The sequence below is a fragment of the Bombina bombina genome, chromosome 6 (genome assembly GCF_027579735.1).
Source record: "Bombina bombina isolate aBomBom1 chromosome 6, aBomBom1.pri, whole genome shotgun sequence".
Lineage (NCBI taxonomy): Eukaryota > Metazoa > Chordata > Amphibia > Anura > Bombinatoridae > Bombina > Bombina bombina.
In genome coordinates, this window is record NC_069504.1 from 890,003,282 (window position 1) to 890,027,982 (window position 24,701).

Sequence of the window (24,701 nt, forward strand, 5' to 3'; positions counted from 1 at the left end):
TGGGGGGTTGTACTTTAGTTAATTTTATTTAATTGTAATTAGTTTTATTAAATTGTAGTTAATTTATGTAATTAATTTAATGATAGTGTAGTGTTAGGTGTAATTGTAACTTAGGTTAGGTTTTATTTTACAGGTAATTTTGTATTTATTTTAGCTAGGTAGTTATTAAATAGTTAATAACTATTTAATAACTATTGTACCTAGTTAAAATAAATACAAAGTTGCCTGTAAAATAAAAATAAATCCTAAAATAGCTACAATGTAATTATTAATTATATTGTAGCTATCTTAGGGTTTATTTTATAGGTAAGTATTTAGTTTTAAATAGGAATAATTTAGTTAATAATAGTAATATTTATTTAGATTTATTTTAATTATATTTAAGTTAAGGGGTGTTAGGGTTAGACTTAGGTTTAGGGGTTAATTACTTTATTATAGTAGCGGCAGTATAGGGGGGGAGCAGGATAGGGGTTAATATGTATAATGTAGGTGGCGGTGGGCTCCGGGAGCGGCGGTTTAGGGGTTAATATATTTATTATAGTTGCGGTGGGGTCCGGGAGTGGCGGTTTAGGGGTTAATATATTTATTATAGTTGCGGCGGGGTCTGGGAGCAGCGGTTTAGGGATTAATAACTTTATTTAGTTGCGGGGGGCTCCGTGAGCGGCGGTATAGGGGGTAAAACAGTATAGGACAGTGTGGGTGCTTAGTGACAGTATAGCAAGAAAGCTGCGAATAAGCCGATGAGCAGTGAGATCGATGACTGTCAGTTAACAACAGTCCGCTGCTCATCGCACCGTACTTGGTGCACGGCTTTTTGACAGCTTTCTTGATAAATTTTGCGAATGTATTCAGGTCCGCGGAGGCGATGTTAGGCGAGTTTAGGCGAGCGTATTGGTGCCGGCGAATGCTAGAAAGTAGACAGCTTGATAAATAGAGGCCAGAGTTTCCTTTTATAGTATTCTTCGTTCTTCCAGACATACCGCTGATCCATCGGGTTGAAAAGTTCCAGTTTTGTTTCATTGCTCCACAGAACAGAATCCCAAAACTTCTGTGGCGTATTTATATGATTGAGCATATTGGACCCAACTTTTCTTGTGCTTTTGGGTTAGTAGTGGTGTACTTTGGAGTTCTGTCATGGAAACCTTCTGTCTTTAGTATGCGCCTTACTATGCAAACTGAAAGCTCAGTGCCTGTTGCCACCAATTATTGCTGCAGGTCTTTTGCAGTCACTCAAGGGTTTTTCTCAACCTGCCTTCTCAGAAATCTAGTTGCAGCCGTTGATAGATTCCTTTTTCTGCCCCATCCAGGTAGTGTAACCACTGTTCCTTTAACTTTTAACTTGAAAACTATGCTTCCAACAGTGTCTCTAGGAACATTCAGTGCCATTGCTATCTTTTGGTATCCTGTTCCTTGTTTGTTTAGGGTGATGATCTCTTCTCTTAACTTTTTGGACCATTCTTTTGACTTAGCCATATATCTAACATGCAGTCAAACGTGACACCCAACAAACCAGTTCAGGTATTTCATGTGTTCTAGCTCAAGCACACCTGGTGCAGCTAATGAAGCCCTTGATTAGTTGCACCAGGTGTGCTTGAGACAACATCTGATTTGCATATTTGTGCTGTTGTGAGGGATTCTATTCAGGGGTTGAATAATTTTGAGACTGCAGAATTCATTAAAAGTTGCATTTTCAGTTGAATTTCGGGAAACTACTTTAAGCATTCATTGTGTTGAGCTATTTCAATTTATTTTGTTTGATTTGTTCATTGCAAACAGCTGAAAGTCTGTCAATTTTGACTATAAACCTGATTTGCAATGGGGGTTGAATAATATTGATTACAGCTGTATATATTGTTAAGCAAAAATGTAAAATTTACTTAGTTAACATCTTTGAATACATCAAGTTCATGTGAATGGAAAAATTGTATTTGGTCTTTTTTATTTGTAATCATTATTTTTCTTCAATAAAGTCGACTGAAAAAATATTTTAAAAAAATTGTATTTTATTAAAAATGGAAAATGTGTTTGTAATTTAAACAGGAATAAGTCATATTAAATATGCACAGTGTAAATCGTAATTTAAGTACACTGGATGTGCAAAAATCACTTAGAAATACTTATAAGTACAAAATATATATATTTTCAATAAATGGGTTGCACATGGACAATCTATGGGCATGTATGAAATTGTCTCTCATATCCCGTAATTCTGTAAAGATTTTCGCACTGCAGATCTCACAGTTTTTTCTCGTCAGTTTAAAGGTGGCAAACTTTTCTCAAAACATTCAAAATACTTATTACCCTAATAGGAAAACACATGCATATGAAAATATTGTAAGATGCTAAACGCAGAAAGCACTGTAATGTGATTTATATTGACTGCAGGATTTAAATTTTAAATTGCGCCGGCTGCTCACTGCTAACCTCACTCTGCAGAGCGTCCCTTTCCAGCGAGCTCCATTACTTTACATAGGAGCCATGTCGCCACTCGCAGCGACCGACTGCCCCTATTTACAATAATTCCACCACTACAAGGGGCAGTGTGAAAATCCATATCTGATCTGTTGAGGCTTAGATAATCATCGCCTAAGTCATGCATTTAAAGGAATAGAAAGCATTTTGCCATATTCTTCCATTAGCAAAAATGCTTCAAGTAAAAGTTATTACAAATCCCCAAATCTAGAATTCCAAAATCTAGAAATGTTCCCGAAACCCAGACATTTCCATATTTAAAAACATTAAAAATGACTATTTTCCCTACCTTTCTCTGCTTGCATCTTTGGTTTTTGTGTTCTAAAATGCACATGCTACTATATTATCTATCTGAGGGTACTATGCATACAAACATATTAAAACCAATATAAAACTACATTTAGGTTGCATGTATATAGCTCTATTATAACTAATAAATATTATTTAACCCCTTAACGACCAAGGACGTACGCCATACGTCCTCAAAAAAAACAGGGGCGCGCACGTGCATGGGGGTGGCGGGGCGGGCGCGTGCACGGGGCGGGAGCGGGCGGGAACCACTACACTACAGAAAAACCTGTTAATCAAAGTAAAACAAAAGTTATTTTAAAATATAAATAAGCAACTAAGGGATCTGGAAGGGGTGAGGGGTTTGTCTTGGGGGGGGAGCTACACTACAGAAAAGGGCAATTTAAAAAAAAAAAAGCATACTTTTTTACTAAACTGGGTACTGGCAGACAGCTGCCAGTACCCAAGATGTCGCCCATTAAGGCATAGAGGAAGGGTTAGAGAGCTGTTTGGTGGGGGATCAGTGAGGTTGGGGGCTAAGGGGGGGATCCTACATAGCAGCATATGTAAATATGCTAAAAAAAAAAAATATATAGCTTTATTTTAGTACTGGCAGAGATTCTGCCAGTACTTAAGATGGCGGGGACAATTGTGGGGTGGGGGAGGGAAGAGAGCTGTTTGGGAGGGATCAGGGGGTCTGATGTTTCAGGTGGGAGGCTGAGCTCTACACTAAAGCTAAAATTAACCCTGCAAGCTCCCTACAAGCTACATAATTAACCCCTTCACTGCTAGCCATAATACACGTGTGATGCGCAGCGGCATTTGGCGGCCTTCTAATTACCAAAAAGCAACGCCAAAGCCATATATGTCTGCTATTTCTGAACAAAGGGGATCCCAGAGAAGCATTTACAACCATTTGTGCCATAATTGCAGAAGCTGTTTGTAAATAATTTCAGTGAGAAACCTAACGTTTGTGAAAAAGTTTGTGAAAAAGGGAACGTTTTTTTTTATTTGATCGCATTTGGCGGTGAAATGGTGGCATGAAATATACCAAAATGGGCCTAGATCAATACTTTGGGTTGTCTACTACACTACACTAAAGCTAAAATTAACCCTACAAGCTCCCTAATTAACCCCTGCACTGCTGGGCATAATACACGTGTGGTGCGCAGCGGCATTTAGCGGCCTTCTAATTACCAAAAAGCAATGCCAAAGCCATATATGTCTACTATTTCTGAAGAAAGGGGATCCCAGAGAAGCATTTACAACCATTTGTGCCATAATTGCACAAGCTGTTTGTAAATGATTTCAGTGAGAAACCTACAATTGTGAAAAATGTAACGTTTTTTTAAATTTGATCGCATTTGGCGGTGAAATGGTGGCATGAAATATACCAAAATTGGCCTAGATCAATACTTGGGGTTGTCTACTACACTACACTAAAGCTAAAATTACCCCAAAAAGCTCCCTACATGCTCCCTAATTAACCCCTTCACTGCTGGGCATAATACACGTGTAGTGCGCAGTGGCATTTAGCAGCCTTCTAATTACCAAAAAGCAATGCCAAAGCCATATTTGTCTGCTATTTCTGAACAAAGGGGATCCCATAGAAGAATTTACAACCATTTATGCCATAATTGCACAAGCTGTTTGTAAATAATTTTAGTGAGAAACCAAAAGTTTGTGAAAAAGTGAACGATTTTTTGTATTTGATCGCATTTGGTGGTGAAATGGTGGCATGAAATAAACCAAAATGGGCCTAGATCAATACTTTGGGTTGTCTACTAAAAAAAAATATATACATGTCAATGGATATTCAGGGATTCCTGAAAAATATCAGTGTTCCAATGTAACTAGCGCTAATTTTGAAAAAAAAAATGGTTTGGAAATAGCAAAGTGCTACTTGTACTTATTGCCCTATAACTTGCAAAAATAGCAAAGAACATGTAAACATTGGGTATTTCTAAACTCAGGACAAAATTTTTAAACTATTTAGCATGGGTGTTTTTTGGTGGTTGTAGATGTGTAACAGATTTTGGGGGTCAAATTTAGAAAAAGTGTGTTTTTTCCATTTTTTCCCATATTTTATAATTTTTTTTATAGTAAATTATAAGATATGATGAAAATAATGGTATCTTTAGAAAGTCCATTTTATGGCGAAAAAAACGGTATATAATATGTGTGGGTACAGTAAATGAGTAAGAGGAAAACTACAGCTAAATACAAACACCGCAAAAATGTAAAAATAGCCTTGGTCCCAAACGGTCAGAAAATGGAAAAGTGCTCTGGTCATTAATGGGTTAAATGACATAAAATATATATTTTTTTAGACTTGGCTCCATCTCCTCTGAAGTATCATATTTTACAGATTAAAATGTACAAATATTCTGAAATGTGAACTGTTCGGAAAATCCAAACCTTTTCTGGTCCCTAGCAGTTTGGATAAAAAGTTTGGCACCTGCTGACTCTCTGAGAAAGTGTAATGTTTGAATACTAGCGCACAGGGTTCTCAAAGCATATTTGCACATGCTGCTGGAAAAAGTAATAACTTTTACTAGAAGCATTTGTGCTAATACAAGTACAAGTATAATAATAATACAAGTATATATTGCAAACATGTTTCTATTTAAAATTTAAATGCACCCATTGACATTGCTATCCCTTTAAATGCAATAGGATAAAATGTATTTATTTAAAGGCACGTACACGTGGATAGTTGTGTTTCCTATTATTACACTTTACTTTTTATTCCCTAGTAATGTTTAGGATTTTATACAAGCCTTTTTTTTTTTCTTTTTTTATTAAATTTAATTAGATTTTTTTTAAATTAGATTTATGGTACCTCTGGATTATGGATGTCTGCAAAAATTGTTAAAGTTCTTAAAGGGTCGATATAGTGAAAAATGACATGCTCTTTAAAGCATGTAATTTTAACACTTGTAGCCCTGCACATATCTTCTATTAGCATCACTGCAGGCTAATAAAAAGGATCAGTCAACATACAGGCCTCTCTCAATGTATTTGGCTTTCGGATTACAAAATCGAGCAATTAACCAGGTAGAGTTTGTAACGTTTTTGGGAGGTAAAGATTTCAAGCTTTGAGCTTCAGGGGTATTAATGACCAAAGCATCTTGGGATTATGATCACTGGAAAAACAAGCTGACAATACTGGAGAAATCTTTATCTATCAAAATCAAGTTGAAGATTGTAATCAACCCCATAGTTAGAAGCACACAATAGTGCAATAATTATATGTTGTAGTGCATTACAGTATTTTACAATTGCACTATTGAGTCCCTTTAATGGGGCTCCTTGGGTTGAAGAACAAAGTGTTCTCCTTTGTAACCTCAAGTAGACAACAATATCAGGCTTTTCTGTTAATTTCATATGTACCAAATGTATGCGGGGTTACACATTATACAACTGAAATCAGAATGTTAGATTCCAGACAATATAGCAAGTATTGCTGTCTAAGGGCATAATCAAGAGAATAGAGTGGGGTCTGATAAAGGGTTATTAAAGTTTGTCCTGGACTCTAACCCTAGATATTTAAATCCCAGTAAGGCTTTTTGGTATTTACTATGTCTGACTCTACACCTACAGATAATTGAGCAAAGTTATAACGAGTCTTGGATAAGTCGAAATGGCCTAGAGTCTCCTCCAATAGATGCTGGATATCTGAAGACACTATGGTCTCTCTCAGTTGCCATTTTTTCTGTTGGTGGAATGGTGTCCTCTTTAAGTGTGGGAGTCATCTCTCAATGGCTTGGAAGGTGAGTGTAGCTATAATCTTTTATATTTTTATCCTTTATGAACAATAATTTATATATATATAGAGTAGTATAGTATATATATAGTATAGTATAGTAAGAGTATATGTCAGACATCTATATATATGCATGCGTGAACACAGAGATGCAAACATTCTTCTTCTGGGTTGACAACACTATATATAATCAGGCAGGAAATAGCGTATAAATTGTTATTATTCAAAAATTATAAGATCTTAGAATTAATTATAGAAAATTAAAGTGAGGTGTGTAAAGTTGCATTGCAAATCTAGCAAAATCACAACTAAAAACATAAAGGGACTTGACTGTCACTAAAACAACAGTGAACTTGTCTGTTTGCCATATTTGTGATGAATAGGATTCTAATCAGGAATGTCACCCTGATAGCATTAATGTGGCCTTAATATTGTGACAAAAGGGCAAATTCCTTTTTACCCCATGACGGTCTGATACCCCTATGAGTTAAAGATACAAATGCATAAACCATCAATAATATATCTTACAGGCAAGATTTTAAGTATTTTCCCATCTGTGGTGATTGACTCTTTTACCTATTAGTGATACTTGATTACTTCAGTTGAGAAACACTGCCCTATCCCTAAGGACACTTAGGACTTTACAACTATATACTTGGGCATCAAGTACCTTCAACACTTAAGCTATGAGTTGTCTGATATAGTCTAATTTTTAAAGCAGTCTGTAGTTAATGGCAACTAGTTACTTATTGTTTATAATGCATAATGCAGCACTTACATCTTGGCTGCAATACTCTACCAATGTTGTATCTCCTTAATTTGTTTCTAAAATGCATTGGTTACTCCTATGGCTGGGATAAATTCATAATAAAATTAAAAGTATAAATATTTCCTCCTTGAAAACACAGATTTTCTTATTACAGTACAATTGCAATATGTTGCAGTGGGAATATACTTATGGTAAAATTATGTTTTGACCTACCATAAATCTATTTGCTTTATGTATATTTATTTTTCTGCAGGAAACGAGCAATGATTATAAATAATGTATTTGCCTTTATTGGTGGGAGTATGATGGGTCTGTGCCAGATCAGCCAATCATATGAGATGATGATTGTGGGGAGGTTTATGATTGGAGTCTATTCAGGTAATTGCAATCATTAGTTCCTCCTTTAAAAGAGCCCTTCAGAATATTACACCCTCTCTGTTTTTACTTCTTTCATTGGTTCTCACTTTTTTTTACTTACATTTTCCCTACAGGTCTGTCTTCAGGGTTGGTACCAATGTATGTTGGTGAGATTTCTCCAACTCACCTTCGGGGAGCACTGGGAACCCTCCATCAGCTAGCTCTTGTTATTGGGATTCTAATAGCTCAGGTAACAAAGATATCTGCCTTTTCATATTTAATTATGTATTTTTATATATTTATCTATAATTTTATGAAGCCTACATTACAATATGTGAGAATAACTCCTAAAACTGGTTTAAAATTAATGCCATTCTGATCTATAAGAAAATCAATTCCAAAGGCTTTCAAATTACTTAGCACTGCATAATCGTTGTACTTCCCTCCCCTCTTTTCACACAATTTATTTTAATATTTAATTCTAGACTTTTTCTTTCTTGCTTGTTTAGTTTGCACTTGAAGAAACACCATCATTTAAAATTCTAAAATAAATCATACTTTTGAACTGTGAAACTAGTTGACAAATACAGTATAATTATCAAAATGTAATCATTAATAACTGAAATTAAGTGTTTGAGCTTGATTAAAAATGAACACACTGATATAAAAAGGTAAATTACTTGATTAGCGTAATTTTCATGATGTTCTTTCCCATTGGTTGCTCACTATTTAATTCTGCACTGCTCTGAAAATATCTCTACAAACATTTCTGTAGCAAATAGGTTGTTGCCTGTTTAAACCCAGATGTTGAAAATTCAGATGTTTTAGAATTATTCCAGAGATAACTGGGGCTGGCTAATTCAAACAGATATGCTTCTAATGGACTGAAAGTTATGTGTAAGGAAGCTGAAAAATAGCCAAGTTGAACTGATTTTTTGCATAGAAAACACTTGTATTGGCATCTCGGCCATTGTTCTGATCACATGTTGTACTGTCAGCTTGATTGTCTGCTTGTCCATGCATCTACCCCTAGTCTGTATATTAGTTATGCAGCTGCATTTTCTTTTCCACCTTTCCTTTTTTAGGTGCTCGGTCTGGATACATTGCTGGGATCTAGATCTCGATGGCCTGCTCTCTTCTGGTTGACTCTAGTCCCGGCAGCTGTACAATCTCTAATGCTCCCATTCTGCCCAGAAAGTCCACGATTCTTGTACATAGTGTGTGAACAGGAGGCTCAGGCTAAGAAGAGTGAGTGTTTGAAACCGAATGTTTTAACATATAAGTGTGTCTATAACTGTGCTGCTATCCAATAGCTCTCTCACCTTGTCATCTGTCCTTTCCAACCATCCAAACTCTTTTCCCATTTGTTTGCTTCCTTCACCATTTGAATTTGCTCTACTTTTACTTTTAAAATTATTCCTTAAACTTATTCTACATTTCTACAAATATATTTTCTTCCATATTCAATTGTTTTATTCATATTATTTACTCTCGCTTCCACTCTCTGTTAGGCCTCCGTCGTCTCACTGGGCTAACTGATGTCTCAGACGATATCTCTGACATGAAAGAGGAAAAAAGACAGATGGATTCAGCACCAAAAGTTTCCATCTTACAAATCTTCAGGTCTCGCACATATCGACAACCAATTCTGGTCGCCATTGTATTGCAGCTCTCTCAGCAACTGTCTGGCATCAATGCGGTAAGACACAATAACACGTGACTATACAGAATGATACAGTGAACTCAGATTATACAAATTAGTCAGGAAAGAGATGCATTCAATCATTTTTCATCTCCACATCTTCTTTTAAATGATAAAGACTTCACAAACACGTTTCGGCCTTTCTCAACGTATGTATAGTTTTGACAAACCGAGCACTGAATATCATAGCCTTTTAAACCTTTTTTTCCATGGTGTATCAGCTTATTACGAAACGCGTTTGGTAAGTTCCTTTTGATAAGACCACTGTGTAGGTTGCGCCTGGCACCTGAAGCCGACGCTTCCAGTTTTCGTCCAGGAATACAGGGGAGTGACTCACAGTGTTTCTTATCTTTTTAGAGTTGTTTGTGGTGGGTTAATTGGTGAGAGGTTCTTTTGCCTCATTTTAAAAGATTATTAAAGTTAAGTTTTAACTTATCGTTACCTATTGCTTAGTACAGTTGAATTTATCAGCTGACTGTTACATTCATTTTAGGAAAGAGTTCTTATTAGCCCCTATCTGTCCTTCTCATTGTTCATGCAGAATACAAAGCAAGCAACATGTCATATATATAAGACAGATTTTAGATATCTGTAGGACAAGAATATGGGTTTCATCCAATTGTTCAATTACATTTTTATTATTATTCCATATTATATTAACTAAATGCTTGATTCAATAATGCTAGATTAGAGCAAAGGGGTTAAGCACATATATGCCATCCCTTTTTGCACAATCAATGACATCACTAGTGATATCTTCAATGGCATCAGTAGTTACATTACCCATTACATCATCCTACAGATCAGAGAAATTATATATTTTTTAAATCAACAATGACAAAGCAGTTTAAGTTGGTAATTTCTTTGCTTTTTAATGTTTGATTAAGAGCTTAAACTCTAGGCATTAATGTAAGTTTTTTGCAAATTAAAATATATATACATTTACAGTATACAACAGAAGTGAGTACACCCCTGTGCAATATCACTTAAATGTCAGATTATTAAAAGTTGACAAGTAGAGTATTTCCTCTTATAAGCAATCAAAAACTATTACTTTAGAAAGACTATATTGAAAATACAGACCCCAAAGTAGAAACTCAATGCAACAAAAGTAAATACACCTGTGATCACTGACACACAAGTTAGATCAGTTATTGAGTACACCTGTGATTAGCCTAATTACATGAACAAAGTTATAAAGTGACCTGTGAACACCAGAACGTTCTCAATTTTGTACCTATGGGCTGTGTATCTGCAAGTCTGCATCATGGCTCCACATGGAAAAGAATTGCCAGAGGAACTGAAAAATCTGATTGTGAGACTTCACAAAGATGGAAAACTATACAGGAAGATTGGTGACCAACTAAGAATCAGTGGAAACACAGTTGCAGCAGTAATTAGGAGGTGTAGAAGGAGCCATAGTACCACTAATCAGAGCCTCAGTGTCCGTCGTCCTAAAATGACACCACAGACAGTACACTACTTGCGCAATCTAGCTCTGTAAAACAGACGGCAAGTGCTTAAAGGGACACTGTACCCAAAAATTTTCTTTCGTGATTCAGATTGAGCATGACATTTTAAGCAACTTTCTAATTTACTCTTATTATATAAATTTTCTTCATTCTCTTGGTATCTTTATTTGAAATGCAAGAATGTAAGTTTATATGCCGGCCCATTTTTGGTGAACAACCTGTGTTGTCCTTGCTGACTGGTGGATAAATTCATCCACCAATAAAAAAGTGCTGTCCAGAGTACTGAAACAAAAAAAAAAACGTTTGGATGCCTTCTTTTTCAAATAATGATAGCAAGAGAACGAAGAAAAATTGATAATAGGAGTAAATTAGAAAGTTGCTTAAAATTGCATGCTCTTTCTGAATTACAAAAGAAAAAATTTGGGTACAGTGTCCCTTTAAGAATTGGTTTAGGGGTTATGAATGGAAATTGGAGTTTCTGTGACAGCTCAGACAGTGTGAAGGACACTGCACAAAACTGCAAGATTAAAATGTGCTAGACAGCATGAAAAGAAGCATGATGAATATTGGGAGCACATTCTTGGACAGATGAGACCAAGATACAGTTGTTTGGCTCAGATAAGCCCAGAATGTTTGGCCAGGATATACAGTGAATGCATAGTCCCAACAGTGAAGCACGGAGGTTGGAGTGTGCTGTCATGGGCTGCATGAGTGCAAAAGGTGTTGGAGAGATGACATTTATAGATGGAACCATGAATGTCTGTGGATATACCAAAAGGCAGGTTTGCAAAGTTGACTTCCAGTCTCCAGAAGTTTGGCAGAAGAGGAATATTCCAACATAACGAGTTTCTAAATAAGAAAAAAGTGAAAACCATTACCTAGCCAAGTATGTCACCTGACTTGAATCCAATAGAAGACCTTTTAGGTATTTTAAAGAGAAAGATAGAGCAACACAACCCCTCCAGCAAACAGCAGCTGGAAAAAAAAAAACTGGCAGAACATCTCTCCAGAAATTTGTGTAACACTGGTATCCTCCATGCCGATAAAGATTGAGTCTGTCATCAAAAGATTTGAATCTCGGTAATGAAAGGTCTACAGACTTTTGTTGCATTGAGTTTCTTCTGTGGGGCCTGTATTTTTAATATAGTAAATCTAAACTGTTAGTTTTTTAATTTTACATAAGAGCAAATACCCTACTGTAAAGGTTAGAAGTAATGCAATTACTGTAAGGTGATACAATTTTGAATGATTTGACATTTAAATGGATATTTCAGTCAAAATTTAAATGCACTTAGATCAATTATATATTTGAATAGAAACATATGTGCAATATAGATGTATTGGCAAAAACGCTTCTAGTAAAAGTTATCACTGTTTTAGTGTTGACATTTTTCTCTGCACCTGCATGTGAAGCATAGCTAGATATTCTCAGTGCACTGGCATTTTATATACTGCAGCTGCTCAGAGCATGGGTGCGACTTGTATCTTGTCAGTTATTAACAAATTGAGTAATTACCAGATTTCACTCCTGTTATGAATTTTTCTTCATTCTCTTGGTATCTTTATTTTAAAAAGTATAATTATAAGCTTAGGAGTCAGACCATTTTTGGTTCAGCACCTGGGTAGCGCTTGCTGATTGGCTACATTTACCCATCAATCAGCAAGCGCTACCCAGAGTCTGAACAAAAAATGGGCCATCTCCTAAGTTTACATTTATGCTTCCCATTAAGCTTTTTCAAATAAAGATACAAAGAGAACAAATAAAATGATATTTGCCGTGAAAAGTGTGTTAACAAAAAACTTTTTTTTTTTAGCAATTGTTAATGTTTTATTGGAGCATATCTGTGCACAAGTCCTTGGAGGTTGGTAGAGAACAAAAACTAAATCAAGGTCCAGCCCCTGTTTAGAGGCATGCAAGCTGATGGAGTTACTCCCAAACTCATAAAGCAAATACATCAAATATAATTTAGCAGCACTTCCACCAGTTCTTCAGTTAAAGGGGCACTCAAGTCAAAATAAACTTTCATGAATCAGAAAGAGCCTGCAGTTTTAAGACCCTTTCCAATTTACTTCCATTCTCAAATTTTGCACAGTCTTTTTATATTTACACTTTATGGGGAACAGGATCCTACTGAGCATGTTCAATCTACAACTTATTTGAAATAATAAGTAAGGGGGCGATTCATCAAACTCCATACGGAGCTTGATGCAGCTGTTTCCGCGGGAAACAGGAGTTAAAAAGCAGCTTGTTATCTCGTCCGCCACCTCTGAGGCGGCGGACAGCAATCCGCCTGATCGCATACGTTCGGGTTGATTGACACCCCCTGCTAGCGGCCAATTGGCCGTGAATTTGCATGGGGCGGTATTGCACAAACAGTTCACCAGAACTGCTTGTGTAATGATAAATGCCAACAGCGTATGCTGTCGGCATTTTCCGATGTGCGGCAGACATGATCCGCAACAACGGATCATGTCCGCTCGCACTTTCATAAATTGGCCCCTTAGTGTAATTTTATTATGCACTTGTTAATTATGCAATTCTACTGCATTGAGTGCTCCTTTAAGCCATTTTATTCAGGAACATTAGAAGCAAATAAACAGTGATCTGCCTCAACTGCCCTTAATTGTGTTATATACTATGTATAACAAGCATAACATTATTAAGGGCGGTGAAGCCCAAAACATTGTTGTTTATGTACTCCTCATGTTCCTGAATAAAAAGGCCGAAATGAAGAATTAATGGCAGTGGTGTTGTATTTTATCGTATTAATTAGTTGGTAGACAGGAACAATTTTACACCAACATGGCAGCAAAAATATGTTTTATTTAAATAAAAAGTAGTATACTTTAAATAACCCTTTTTTAGATGCAACAAAGAAAAAACACTAATGTTCCATTAAAAGATGTCTTGTTTTGGGTACTATAGTTGAGAGATAATTTAGAGGTTATGTAATGCTTTAAAGGGACATGATACCCAAACGTTTTCTTTCATGACTCAGAACATGCAATTTTAAAAAACTTTCCAATTTACTTCTATTATTTAATTTGTTTTGTTCTCTTGATATCCTTTGCAGGCTTGGGAATTGCAAATTAGAGGCTGCACATATATGCCTCATGTTATTGGCTCACCCATGTGTATTGTTGTTTCTTCAACAAAGGTTGCCAGGATAATGAAGCAAATTAGAGAATAGAAGTAAATTGGAAAGTTGTTTAACCCCTTAACCCCATTAGGACGTTTCATGCCGTCCTAACCGAGCTGGGCTTTAGAGCCGTTAGGACGGCATGGACGTCCTAGACGTTCTGCTTTACTATAGCAGCTACGTCTTCCTAACTGGGATCGCAGACTGGAGGGCATGCCTAGCATCATAGGCACTCCCTCCAGACCCGATCCCATCATTTAAATCACATGATCACATGAACGATCGTGTGATTTCAATTTTTTACTAATTTGTTTACATCAAAACTTTGTTCCGACGTAACAAATTAGTAATGGCAGAAAGGGGTTAAAATGGTATGTTCTATCTGAATCATGAAAGAAAAAAGATGGGGTTTATATCACTTTAACAGATGTTGGTAAGGTTTTGTGTTAAAGAAAGTCTGTAAACAGATTAGTTAAAGTTATTTTTGTTCCAGCCCTCAAGGGGGCTTTGTCCACCGAGCCCTAAATAAAGATATTGTTGAATATGGTATCTGCTGTTATTTAGGTATGCCAATAAATTTTATCATTTCTAGGGCGGTGCAATAACATTATTAGGAGTTAGCAGTGCTTTTGAAGGGGTGCTGTTGCAATAGGGGCTGCTACAGACCTGGCCCTTTGGCCCAATGAAATCTAGTTATGCCCCTGCAACCAAAGTTTGTTTGCTTTGGAATATAAAGAGAGAAGCTCTAAACAGAGCCTAGGAGGGGGTTATATGGAGGGGACGTTGAATGTACCCATGAGCTACTTTCTTGCAACCTAGTGATGGCTGTGGGCATTACTATGTATCTAAACATATCATCCTCTCCATTTTACAGATATTCTATTACTCTACTGATATATTCTCCAAGGCAGGAGTAGAGCAGCCGATATATGCTACAATTGGAGCTGGGATTGTAAACACAGCCTTTACTGTTGTATCGGTAAGTGGAGCTTGTACAATTAGCATACTTGTTTATTATTATAGTAATCTGCATAGTATGTTTATAGAATGTCCTTGTGTGTGTGCCCTTGACTATTTATATCTTTCCTGTATTGGTCCTTCCATTTGTTTAAAGAAATGTTAAAGGAACAAGGCTGTCAATACATTTGCCCAAGATTCAGTTATTTTTATGGAGAAAGACAATGGGGTCGATTTATGAAGCAGCGGAAGCTGCTTCCGACCCACTCCGCTTCAGTTCCACCTGAAGTGGAAGTTAAGAAGCAGCGGTTCTAAGGCCGCTGCTCCTTAACTCGTCTGCCACCTCTGAGGTGATAACTAGAATCGCTTAAAGGAACACTGAACCCAAATTTTTTCTTTCAGGATTCAGATAGACCATGCAATTTTAAGCAACTTTCTAATTTATTCCTATTATCAAATTTTCTTAATTCTTTTGGTATCTTTATTTAAAAAGCAAGAATGTAAGTTTAGATGCCGGCCCATTTTTGGTGAACAATCTGGGTTGTTCTTGCTGATTGGTGGATAAATTCACCCACCAATAAACAAGTGATGTCCAGTGTCGGAACCAAAAATAGCTCAGCTGCCTTCTTTTTCAAATAAAGGTAGCAAGAGAACAAAGAACTGTTGATAATAGGAGTAAATTAGTAAGTTGCTTAAAATTGCATGCTCTGTCAGAATCATGAAATAAAAAATGTGGATTCAGTGTTTCTTTAATAGCAACACAGTGCTCCTCTTAAAGAAAAGCAATGCACATGCCCTCACCCCTTGCTTAGTTGCCAAATGTCATGATTTTCTTCAGATATTTTCTTCCTTGGTTTTTGCCCGGCTTCCAGTCTCACATTGTAAAAATGACCCTGAAGTGTGGTCTTTACAGCGGATTCCCACAAACACAGACATCAGTACAATGTCTTTGTAGGTCTTATGTAAATATGTGTTTGTATATTGTGGCATCTGAATTCTTTGTACTTTACAATAAAACTGCAGAACACTAACATAATATAGGGGTCAACTCCAATCTTTCTGATCCCGTTTATTGACTTTTTTGTGTTTATCAATTAAGAGTTATCACAATCCAAGCAATAAAACCATTTCCGTATTGAGAAAAGTTCCGATCTGATCCGAAAATCGCCCATACAATGCATAGACAGGAATGGCTTTGGTAATCACAATCTTCCTGACCACAGGTTTTGCATTTTATTTTGGCAACAAAATAGACATATTGACCTTAAATGGTTTGGAATCATTCTGTTATCTTGTGCATGTGCAACACACTCTGAAATGATCAGGTGTAATTTGAAATGGTTATATCAATATATAGTCTAGATTCATAAGACCTTTACTTTTATTCACCACTTTTGTATATTCCCTCAGTAATTTGCGAGACAGACATTTACATATGTATTTAATAGACGGATATGTGATAACGAGATCTTCAGGAAACACCAGAAAAATGGAAATCACAACCGCAACATCTAGAAAACATAATTTATGCTTACCTGATAAATTTCTTTCTTTCCAGATATGGTGAGTCCACGGAATCATCAATTACTAGTGGCAATATCTCTCCTGACCAGCAGGAAGCGGCAAAGAGCACCACAGCAAAAACTGTTAAATACCACTCCCCTTACACACAATCCCTAGTCATTCGACAAAAAGGAACAGAGAAAGGAAGTAATATAAGGTGCAGAGGTGCCTGATGTTTATAGAAAATAAACTGTCTTAAATAAAGGGTGGGCCGTGGACTCACCATATCTATAAAGAAAGAAATTTATCAGGTAAGCATAAATTATGTTTTCTTTCTTAAGATATGGTGAGTCCACGGAATCCTCAATTACTAGTGGGAATCAATACCCAAGCTAGAGTACACAGATGATAAGGGAGGGACAAGACAGGTAACCTAAACAGAAAGCACCACTGCTTGAAGAACCTTTCTCCCAAAAGAAGCCTCAGTCAAAGGAAAAGTATAAAATTTGTAAAAAATTTAAAAAGTGTAAGGATGACCAAGTAGCAGCCCTGCAAATCTGTTCCATAGAAGCTCCATTATTAAAAGCCCAAGAAGAACAAACAGCCCTGGAAGAAAGAGCCATAATTCTCTCAGGAGGCTGCTGTCCAGCAGTCTCATAAGCCAAGCGAAAAATACTCCTCAACAAAAAAGAAAGAGAAGAAGCCTTAGCTTTCTGACCCTTTCTCTTCCAAGAATAAACAACAAATAAGGAAGAAGACTGACGAAAATCCTTAGTTGCCTGTAAATAAACCTTTAAAGCACGTAACACATCTAGGTTGTGCAACAAACGTTCCTTATGAGAAGAAGGGTTAGGACACAAGGAAGGAACAACAATCTCTTGATTAATATTCCCATCCGTAACCACCTTAGGAAGAAAAACTAAGGCAGTACGCAGAACTACATTATCAGAATGAAAAATAAAGAAAAGAGATTCATACTGCAAAGCTGAAAGCTCCGAAACTCTTCGAGCAGAAGAAATAGCAACCAAAAACAAAACTTTCCAGGATAAACAATTAATATCCAAAGAATGCATAGGTTCAAAAGGAGCATGTTGAAGAACTCTAAGAACCAAATTGAGACTCCACGGAGGAGTAGCAAATTTAAACCTAGGCCTGACTCTAACCAGAACCTGGCAAAAAGACTTAACATCTGGCATATCTGCCAGACATTTATGCAACAAAATAGATAAAGCAGAAATTTGACCCCTCAAGGTACTAGCAGATAAACCCTTCTCCAAACCCTCTTGAAGAAAAGACAAAATCCTAGGAATTTTAACTCTATTCCAAGAAAAACCTCTGGAATCACACCAATACAAATATATACACCAAATCTTATAATAAATCTTTCTAGACACAGGCTTACGAGCCTGAATCATAGCTTCAATAACTGATTCAGAAAAACCACACTTATATAAAATCAAGTGTTCAATCTCCAAGCAGTCAGCTTCAGAGAAATGAGATTTGGAGGAAGGAAGGACCCCTGAAGTAGAAGGCCCTTCCGTAACGGAAGACTCCAAGGTGGAAGAGATGACATCTCCACTAGATCTGCATACCAGATTCTGCGAGGCCACGCCAGGACAATGAGAATCACCTCTCCTGTCTGAATTGAGCAATGACCCGTGGAAGGAGAGCAAACTGAGGAAAAACATAGGCTAGACTGAAGTTCCAAGGAACGGCCAGAGCATCTAACAGTACAGCCTGAGGATCTTGAGACCATGACCCATATCTTAGAAGCTTGGCATTCTGACGAGATGCCATGAGATCCAGCTCAGGCTGCCTCCACTTGAGAACCAAGTTAGAAAATACCTCCGGATGGAGTACCCACTTCTGCTTCCCAATTGTCCACCCCTGGAATGTGGATCGCAGACAGACAACAATTGTGGGACTCTGCCCACTGGATAATCCTGGCTACCTCTGTCATGGCCAAGGAACTCTGATGATTGATGTAAGCCACGGACATTATGTTGTCCGACTGAAATCTGATAAACTGGACTGAAGCTAACTGAGGTCAGGCCAGAAGAGCATTGAAGATTGCCCTCAGCTCAAGAATATTTATAGGAAGAACCGACTCCTTCCGAGTCCAAAGACCCTGAGCCTTTAATGAACCCCAGACAGCTCCCCATCCCAAGACTGGCATCCATGGTCACAATCACCCAGGTAGGTCTGCGGAAGCAGGTTCCCCGAGAAGATCCTGGGACAACCACCACTTAAGAGAGTTTCTTATCTCCTGATCAAAAATAATAATACGTGGAGACAGATCTGCATAATCCCCTTTCCATTGTCTGAGTCTGCACAACTGCAGAGGCCTGAGATGGAACCAAGCAAACGGAATAATGTCTATAACTGACACCATCAGATCAATAACCTCCATTCACTGAGCTACTGATGACCAGGGAAAGGCCTGAAGAATAAGACAAGGATTGAAGATCTCTGATTTTCTGGCCTCTGTCAGAAAAAAACTTAATTTCTAGGATTGTTCCCAAAAATACCACTCCTGTAGCCAGAATCAAGGAACTTCCACCTTCCAACCATGGGAGCACAGAAAAGACAACAGTATCTCCGTGAGGGAGCTTGCTTGTTGAAGAGATGGCGCCGTAACCAGAAAAATCATCCAGATAAGACGTCACTGCAACACCCTGTAACCAAAGAACCACCAAAAATGCTCCCAGAACCTTCGAAAAAATCCTGGGAGCCGTAGCAAGACCAGATAAAAAGGCCACAAACTGAAAATGTTTGTCTAGAAATGCAAATCTTAAAAACTTGCGATAATCCTTGTGGATAAGAAAATGCAGATATGCATCCTTTAAATCCACTGTGGTCATGAACTGACCCTCCTGAACTAAAGGAAGAATTGAACTAACAGTCTCCATCTTGAAAGACAGAACTCTGAGAAACTTGTCTCTTGAAATCTAGAATAGGACGGAATGTTCCCTATCTTTTGGGAACTACGAACAGATTGGAATAAAAACTCAGACCCTGCTCCTGAAAAGGAACAGGAACTATTACTCCCATATCAGAAAGATCTTGGACACAACACAAGAACGACTCTCTCTTTATCTGGTTTACAGATAACCTGGAGAGAAGAAACCTGCCCCTGGGATAAGTCCTGAACTCTAGCTTGTAACCCTGGGATATGATGTTCACCACCCAGGGATCCAGAACATCCCAAACCCAAGCCTGAGCAAAAAAGAAAATCTGCCCCCCACAAGATCCGCTCCCGTATCGGGGCAGACCCTTCATGCTGACTTTGGGTCAGTAGAAAGCTTTATAAATTGCTTCCCCTTATTCCAGGAATTATTGGATTTCCAGGAAGGCTTAGAATGCTCCTGCTTGGAAGAGGAAGGGGAAGGTTTAGCTGAGACGTTCCGAAAGGAACGAAAATTACTTTGACGCTTTTGTATATGTCTTTTATCCTGAGGAAGAAAATGACCCTTACCTCCCGTAATATCAGAAATAATCTCAGCCAGACCTGGTCCAAACAAGGTCTTTCCCTTGTAAGGAAAAGACAAAAGCATAGTTTAGAAGAAACATCCACAGACCAGGAATTTAACCATAAAACTCTGCGCGCTAAAACAGCAAAGCTAGAAATCTTTGCCAATTTGATAACTTGAAGAGAAGCATCAAAAATAAAGGAATTAGCCAATTTAAGAGCCTTAATCCTATCCTGAATCTCCTCAAGAGGAGTGTCTGACCGAATAGAATCAATGCATCAAACCAATAAGCTGCTGCGCTAGTGACAGTAGCAATACACACCGCAGGCTGCCATTGCAACCCCTGATGAACATACATCCTCTTAAGAAAAGCTTCAAGCTTCTTATCCATAGGATCCTGAAAAGAACAACTATCCTCAATGGGAATAGTAGATCTCTTAGCCAAAGTAGAAATAGCACCCTCAACCTTAGGCACTGTCTACCAAGACTCTTTAAGCAATAGAAAACAATTTATTTTTTTTAAAATTGGAGAAGGGGAAAAAGGAATCCCAGGCTTCGCCCACTCCCGTGCAACAATCTCTGAAGCACGATCAGGGAAAGAACATCAAAATATATAATAGGCTTGCTAGATTTCTTAGGAGTCATTACAACCATAGAACCAGAATCATCCAAAGTAGACAAAGCCTCCTTAAGTCACAAACAAAGGTGCTCTAATTTGAACCTGAATGACACAACTTCAGCGTCAGAAGAAGAAAATATACTGTTAGAGTCAGAGATCTCACCCTCAGACAATAAATAAGAATCCTCTTCCTTAGACTTCTGAGAAGAGACATCAGAAAAAAAAAAAAAACCCTTGAAACAGGGGTCTCCAAATTTTAAAATTTCCTCTTACTCTTCCCCTGTAACATAGGGAAAGCAGATAACGCTTCAGAATCTGCAAAAGATATATGAGAAGCCATATCCTGCAAAGAAAACTACAGCTGGAGCATGAGAGGAAGCACAGGGTATAACATGAGGGCAGAGATGCCTGAGAACAAGGCTGCCCTTGAACAGCATCTTCCCTAGAAAAAAACGGCTCAGATTCAAAAAGTTTATCTTTGTAATGCAATGTTCCCTCAATACATGAGGAACAGAAAGAAATAGGAGGTTCCACATTAACCCCCAAGAGAGTACAAACAACATTTTGCAGGGCCACTTAGTCCAAAACACAAAAAATAAATTACAAATAATAAATTTATACAAAAGAAAAAAAGAAGCCTAAAAAACGTTACTATCCCTTTAAAAAAGTAACGTTAACACAGACATTTATAGCAACAAACTTAAACTTTATAAAAATAAAGTAAAATAAACATGGGCACCTCTACACCTCAGCCAGATTGCTGAAGAACCTACCTGAACCTGCTGATCAAACGGAGAAAAAATAGGAACACTCCGGACTGAAACCACTCTGCAGCAAAGAAACAGCCACTTGTAGACAGCCCAGAGCTGCACTAAAATAAAACAAACACTTCCTGGTTTGAAAAAAGTGCGCCAAAACTACCTCCTCAGCAGGCTCCCCCACCAAAACATCACAACACACCCGGACGGCGGACACTCATAACCTTACCCAAGGAAAAAAATTCCAAAAAAACATTAAACTGAAAATCACATACAAAGTAATAAAAAAATCATGAGCCAGAACCTTGTCAATGCCCTGTAATATAACCCCTCATCAGAAAAACTGAATTAACTGTTTAAGTGCCAATATAAGAATAAAATATAATATAGCACTTACCATAAAAGTAACTGCCCTGCAGCAGGCAGCTCACAAAGTTTAAGAGGCACCCTCCTCCTATAGACCTGTGAAAAATGAAAAGACTGTGCAAACTTAAAGGGACACTGAACCCAAAATTTTTCTTTTGTGATTCAGATAAAGCATGCAATTTTAAGCAACTTTTTTTTTTACTCCTATTATAATTTTTTCTTCGTTCTCTTGCTATCTTTATTTGAAAAAGAAGGCATCTAAGCTTTTTTTTGGGTTCAGGACTCTGGACAGCACGTTTTTATTGGTGGATGAATTTATCCACCAATCAGGAAGGACAACCCAGGTTGTTCACCAAAAATGGGCCGGCATCTAAACTTAAATTCTTGCATTTCAAATAAAGAAACCAAGAGAATAAAGAAAATTTGATAATAGGAGTAAATTAGAAAGTTTCTTAAAATGTCATGCTCTATCTGGATCAGAAAAGAAATAATTTGGGTTCAGTGTCCCTTTAAACAGGCTTTCTGACAAGGACAGCAATAAATCAATTGGGAGACACAGAGGGGATTATACCCCCCAAGTTCCCAAATGCTTAAAAGCCACGAATGCTCTACTGTAGAGACTGAAATGGACTATGGCTAAACCCTTAGCAAAGATCAGAACATCTTGTCTTGCTTTGACAATAACAAACTCTTGATTGTAGAATCTTACAGACACCTAACTTTACCACCTCCTTGCAACTACTACAGGCAAAGAGAATGACTGGGGATTGTGGGTAAGGGGAGTGGTATTTAACAGTTTTTGCTGTGGTGCTCTTTACCACCTCCTGCTGGTCAGGAGAGATATTCCCACTAGTAATTGATGATTCTGTGGATTTACCATATTTTAGGAAAGAAATGGTGTATAGCAATCACCCTCTTAAAATCTTTGTTTTTATTTCATACTCACATTTTCCTAATTACAGTAATTTCATCTTCATAAACAGGATTTCTATCAGCAATTACATATTTGTGATTGGGTTTTAACAGTTTGCCTTTTGTCTTGTTTGGTAACCGAGATCTTTTGCACAAATTTTTACATTAAACAGAAGTCCCAAAAATAGTGTTTTGAAAAACAATAATTTACAATATCTAGAACCTAGCATCAGCATCTTCTTATAGTAATAGAAATTCGGCAACCGAAAAAAACAACAACCTGTGAACATTTTAATCAATCCCATAATTTGAAGAACTGATATCAGGGAATCTCCTGTAGTTTATCATTTATAAACTATTGAATGTAAATGTAATATTTTTGTGTATATTGTGCGCATTTTACACAAGGTGGTTGGTGGCAAACCTGTTTATTTGATTTACTGGCTGCAGAGCACCCATGGAATTGTTTTTCAATAATGGAAACTATGCCTTTCTAAAAATAAAAGTCACAACTGACAGGGATTAAATTGTCTTCCCAGTGTGCAATGAAATCTGGAGTCATTTCTCCAACATTGGTGTGTCCGGTTCACGGCGTCATCCATTACTTGTGGGATATTCTCCTCCCCCACAGGGAAAGGCAAGGAGAGCACACAGCAAGAGCTGTCCATATAGTCCCTCCCAGGCTCCGCCCCCCCAGTCATTCTCCTTGCCGCTCTGAACAAGTAGCATCTCCTCGGGGATGGTGAGGAGTTTGTGGTGTTTAGTTGTAGTTTTTTATTCTTCTATCAAGAGTTTGTTATTTTAAAATAGTGCTGGTATGTACTATTTACTCTGAAACAGAAAGAGATGAAGAGTTCTGTTTAAAAGAGGATTATGATTTTAGCAGACAGTAACTAAAATCAGTTGCTGTTCCCACACAGGACTGTTGAGATGAGAGAACTTCAGTTGGGGGGAACAGTTTGCAGACTTTTCTGCTCAAGGTATGACTAGCCATTTTTCTAACAAGACTGTGTAATGCTGGAAGGCTGTCATTTTCCCTCATGGGGATTGGTAAGCCATTTTCTTAGTCTCAAACAGAATAAAGGGCTTATTATGGGCTATACACTGGTAGACACTCTTAAGGGCTAAATCGATTGCTTTATTTAAGTATTATATGCAGTTTGAAGTTGAATTTCACACTTTTATAACATTGGGGAACGTTTTTTAGCACCAGGCACTTGTTAAGACACCTTCCCAGTCAGGAAGGGCCTTTCTCTGTAGTAGGCAGAGCCTCATTTTCGCGCCATTACTGTGCAGTTACTTTTGAGTACAGTACATGCAGCTGCATGTGTGTGGGTCTGGAATCCACTAAAAACGTTCCTAGAAGGCTTAATTTGATATCATATACCCCCCTGGGATTGGTGAAGTCGCAGCAAAGGCTGTAGCTGGGACTGTAAGGGGGTTAAAAACGGCTCCGGTTTCCACATTTTAAGGGTTAACAGCTTGAAAATTGGGGTGCAATACTTTGAATGCATTAAGACACTGTGGTGAAAATTTGGTAAAGATTGGATAATTCCTTCATAGTTTTTCACATATTCAGTAATAAAGTGTGCCCTGTTTAACATTTAAAGAGACAGTAACGGTTTTGTTTTAAAACGGTTTTTGTGCTTTATTAACCAGTTTAAGCCTGTTTAACATGTCTGTACCTTCAGATAGATCATGTTCTGTATGTATGGTAGCCAATGTGGTTCCCCCTTCAAATATGTGTGATAATTGTGCCATAGCGTCCAAACAAAGTAAGGACAGTACTGTCACAAATTGTAAAGTTGCCCAGGATGATTCCTCAGATGAAGGAAGTAGACATAGTTCTACATCATCTCCTTCTGTGTCTATACCAGTTATGCCCGCGCAGGCGACCCCTAGTACTTCTAGCGCGCCAATGCTTGTTACTATGCAGCAATTGACGGCAGTAATGGATAACTCCATAGCTAATATTTTATCCAAAATGCCAGCATTTCAGAGAAAGCGCGATTGCTCTGTTTTAAACACTGTAGAGCAGGAGGGCGCTGATGATCATTTTTCTGTCATACCCTCACACCAATCTGAAGTGGCAGTGAGGGAGGGTTTGTCAGATGGGGAAATTTCTGATACAGGAAGAATTTCTCAGCAGG

General features: G+C 37.6%; 1 protein-coding gene across 1 annotated transcript in view; it reads left to right on the forward strand.

Moving 5' to 3' along the window:
* SLC2A4 (solute carrier family 2 member 4) overlaps positions 1 to 24,701 on the forward strand; it is a 79,448-nt gene that overhangs the window by 41,989 nt on the left and 12,758 nt on the right. The window contains exons 3-8 of the mRNA XM_053718443.1: positions 6,364 to 6,533; positions 7,549 to 7,673; positions 7,787 to 7,902; positions 8,738 to 8,900; positions 9,164 to 9,351; positions 14,841 to 14,945. Coding sequence (XP_053574418.1) covers positions 6,364 to 6,533; positions 7,549 to 7,673; positions 7,787 to 7,902; positions 8,738 to 8,900; positions 9,164 to 9,351; positions 14,841 to 14,945 — 867 coding nt within the window. The remainder of the gene's footprint in view (positions 1 to 6,363; positions 6,534 to 7,548; positions 7,674 to 7,786; positions 7,903 to 8,737; positions 8,901 to 9,163; positions 9,352 to 14,840; positions 14,946 to 24,701) is intronic.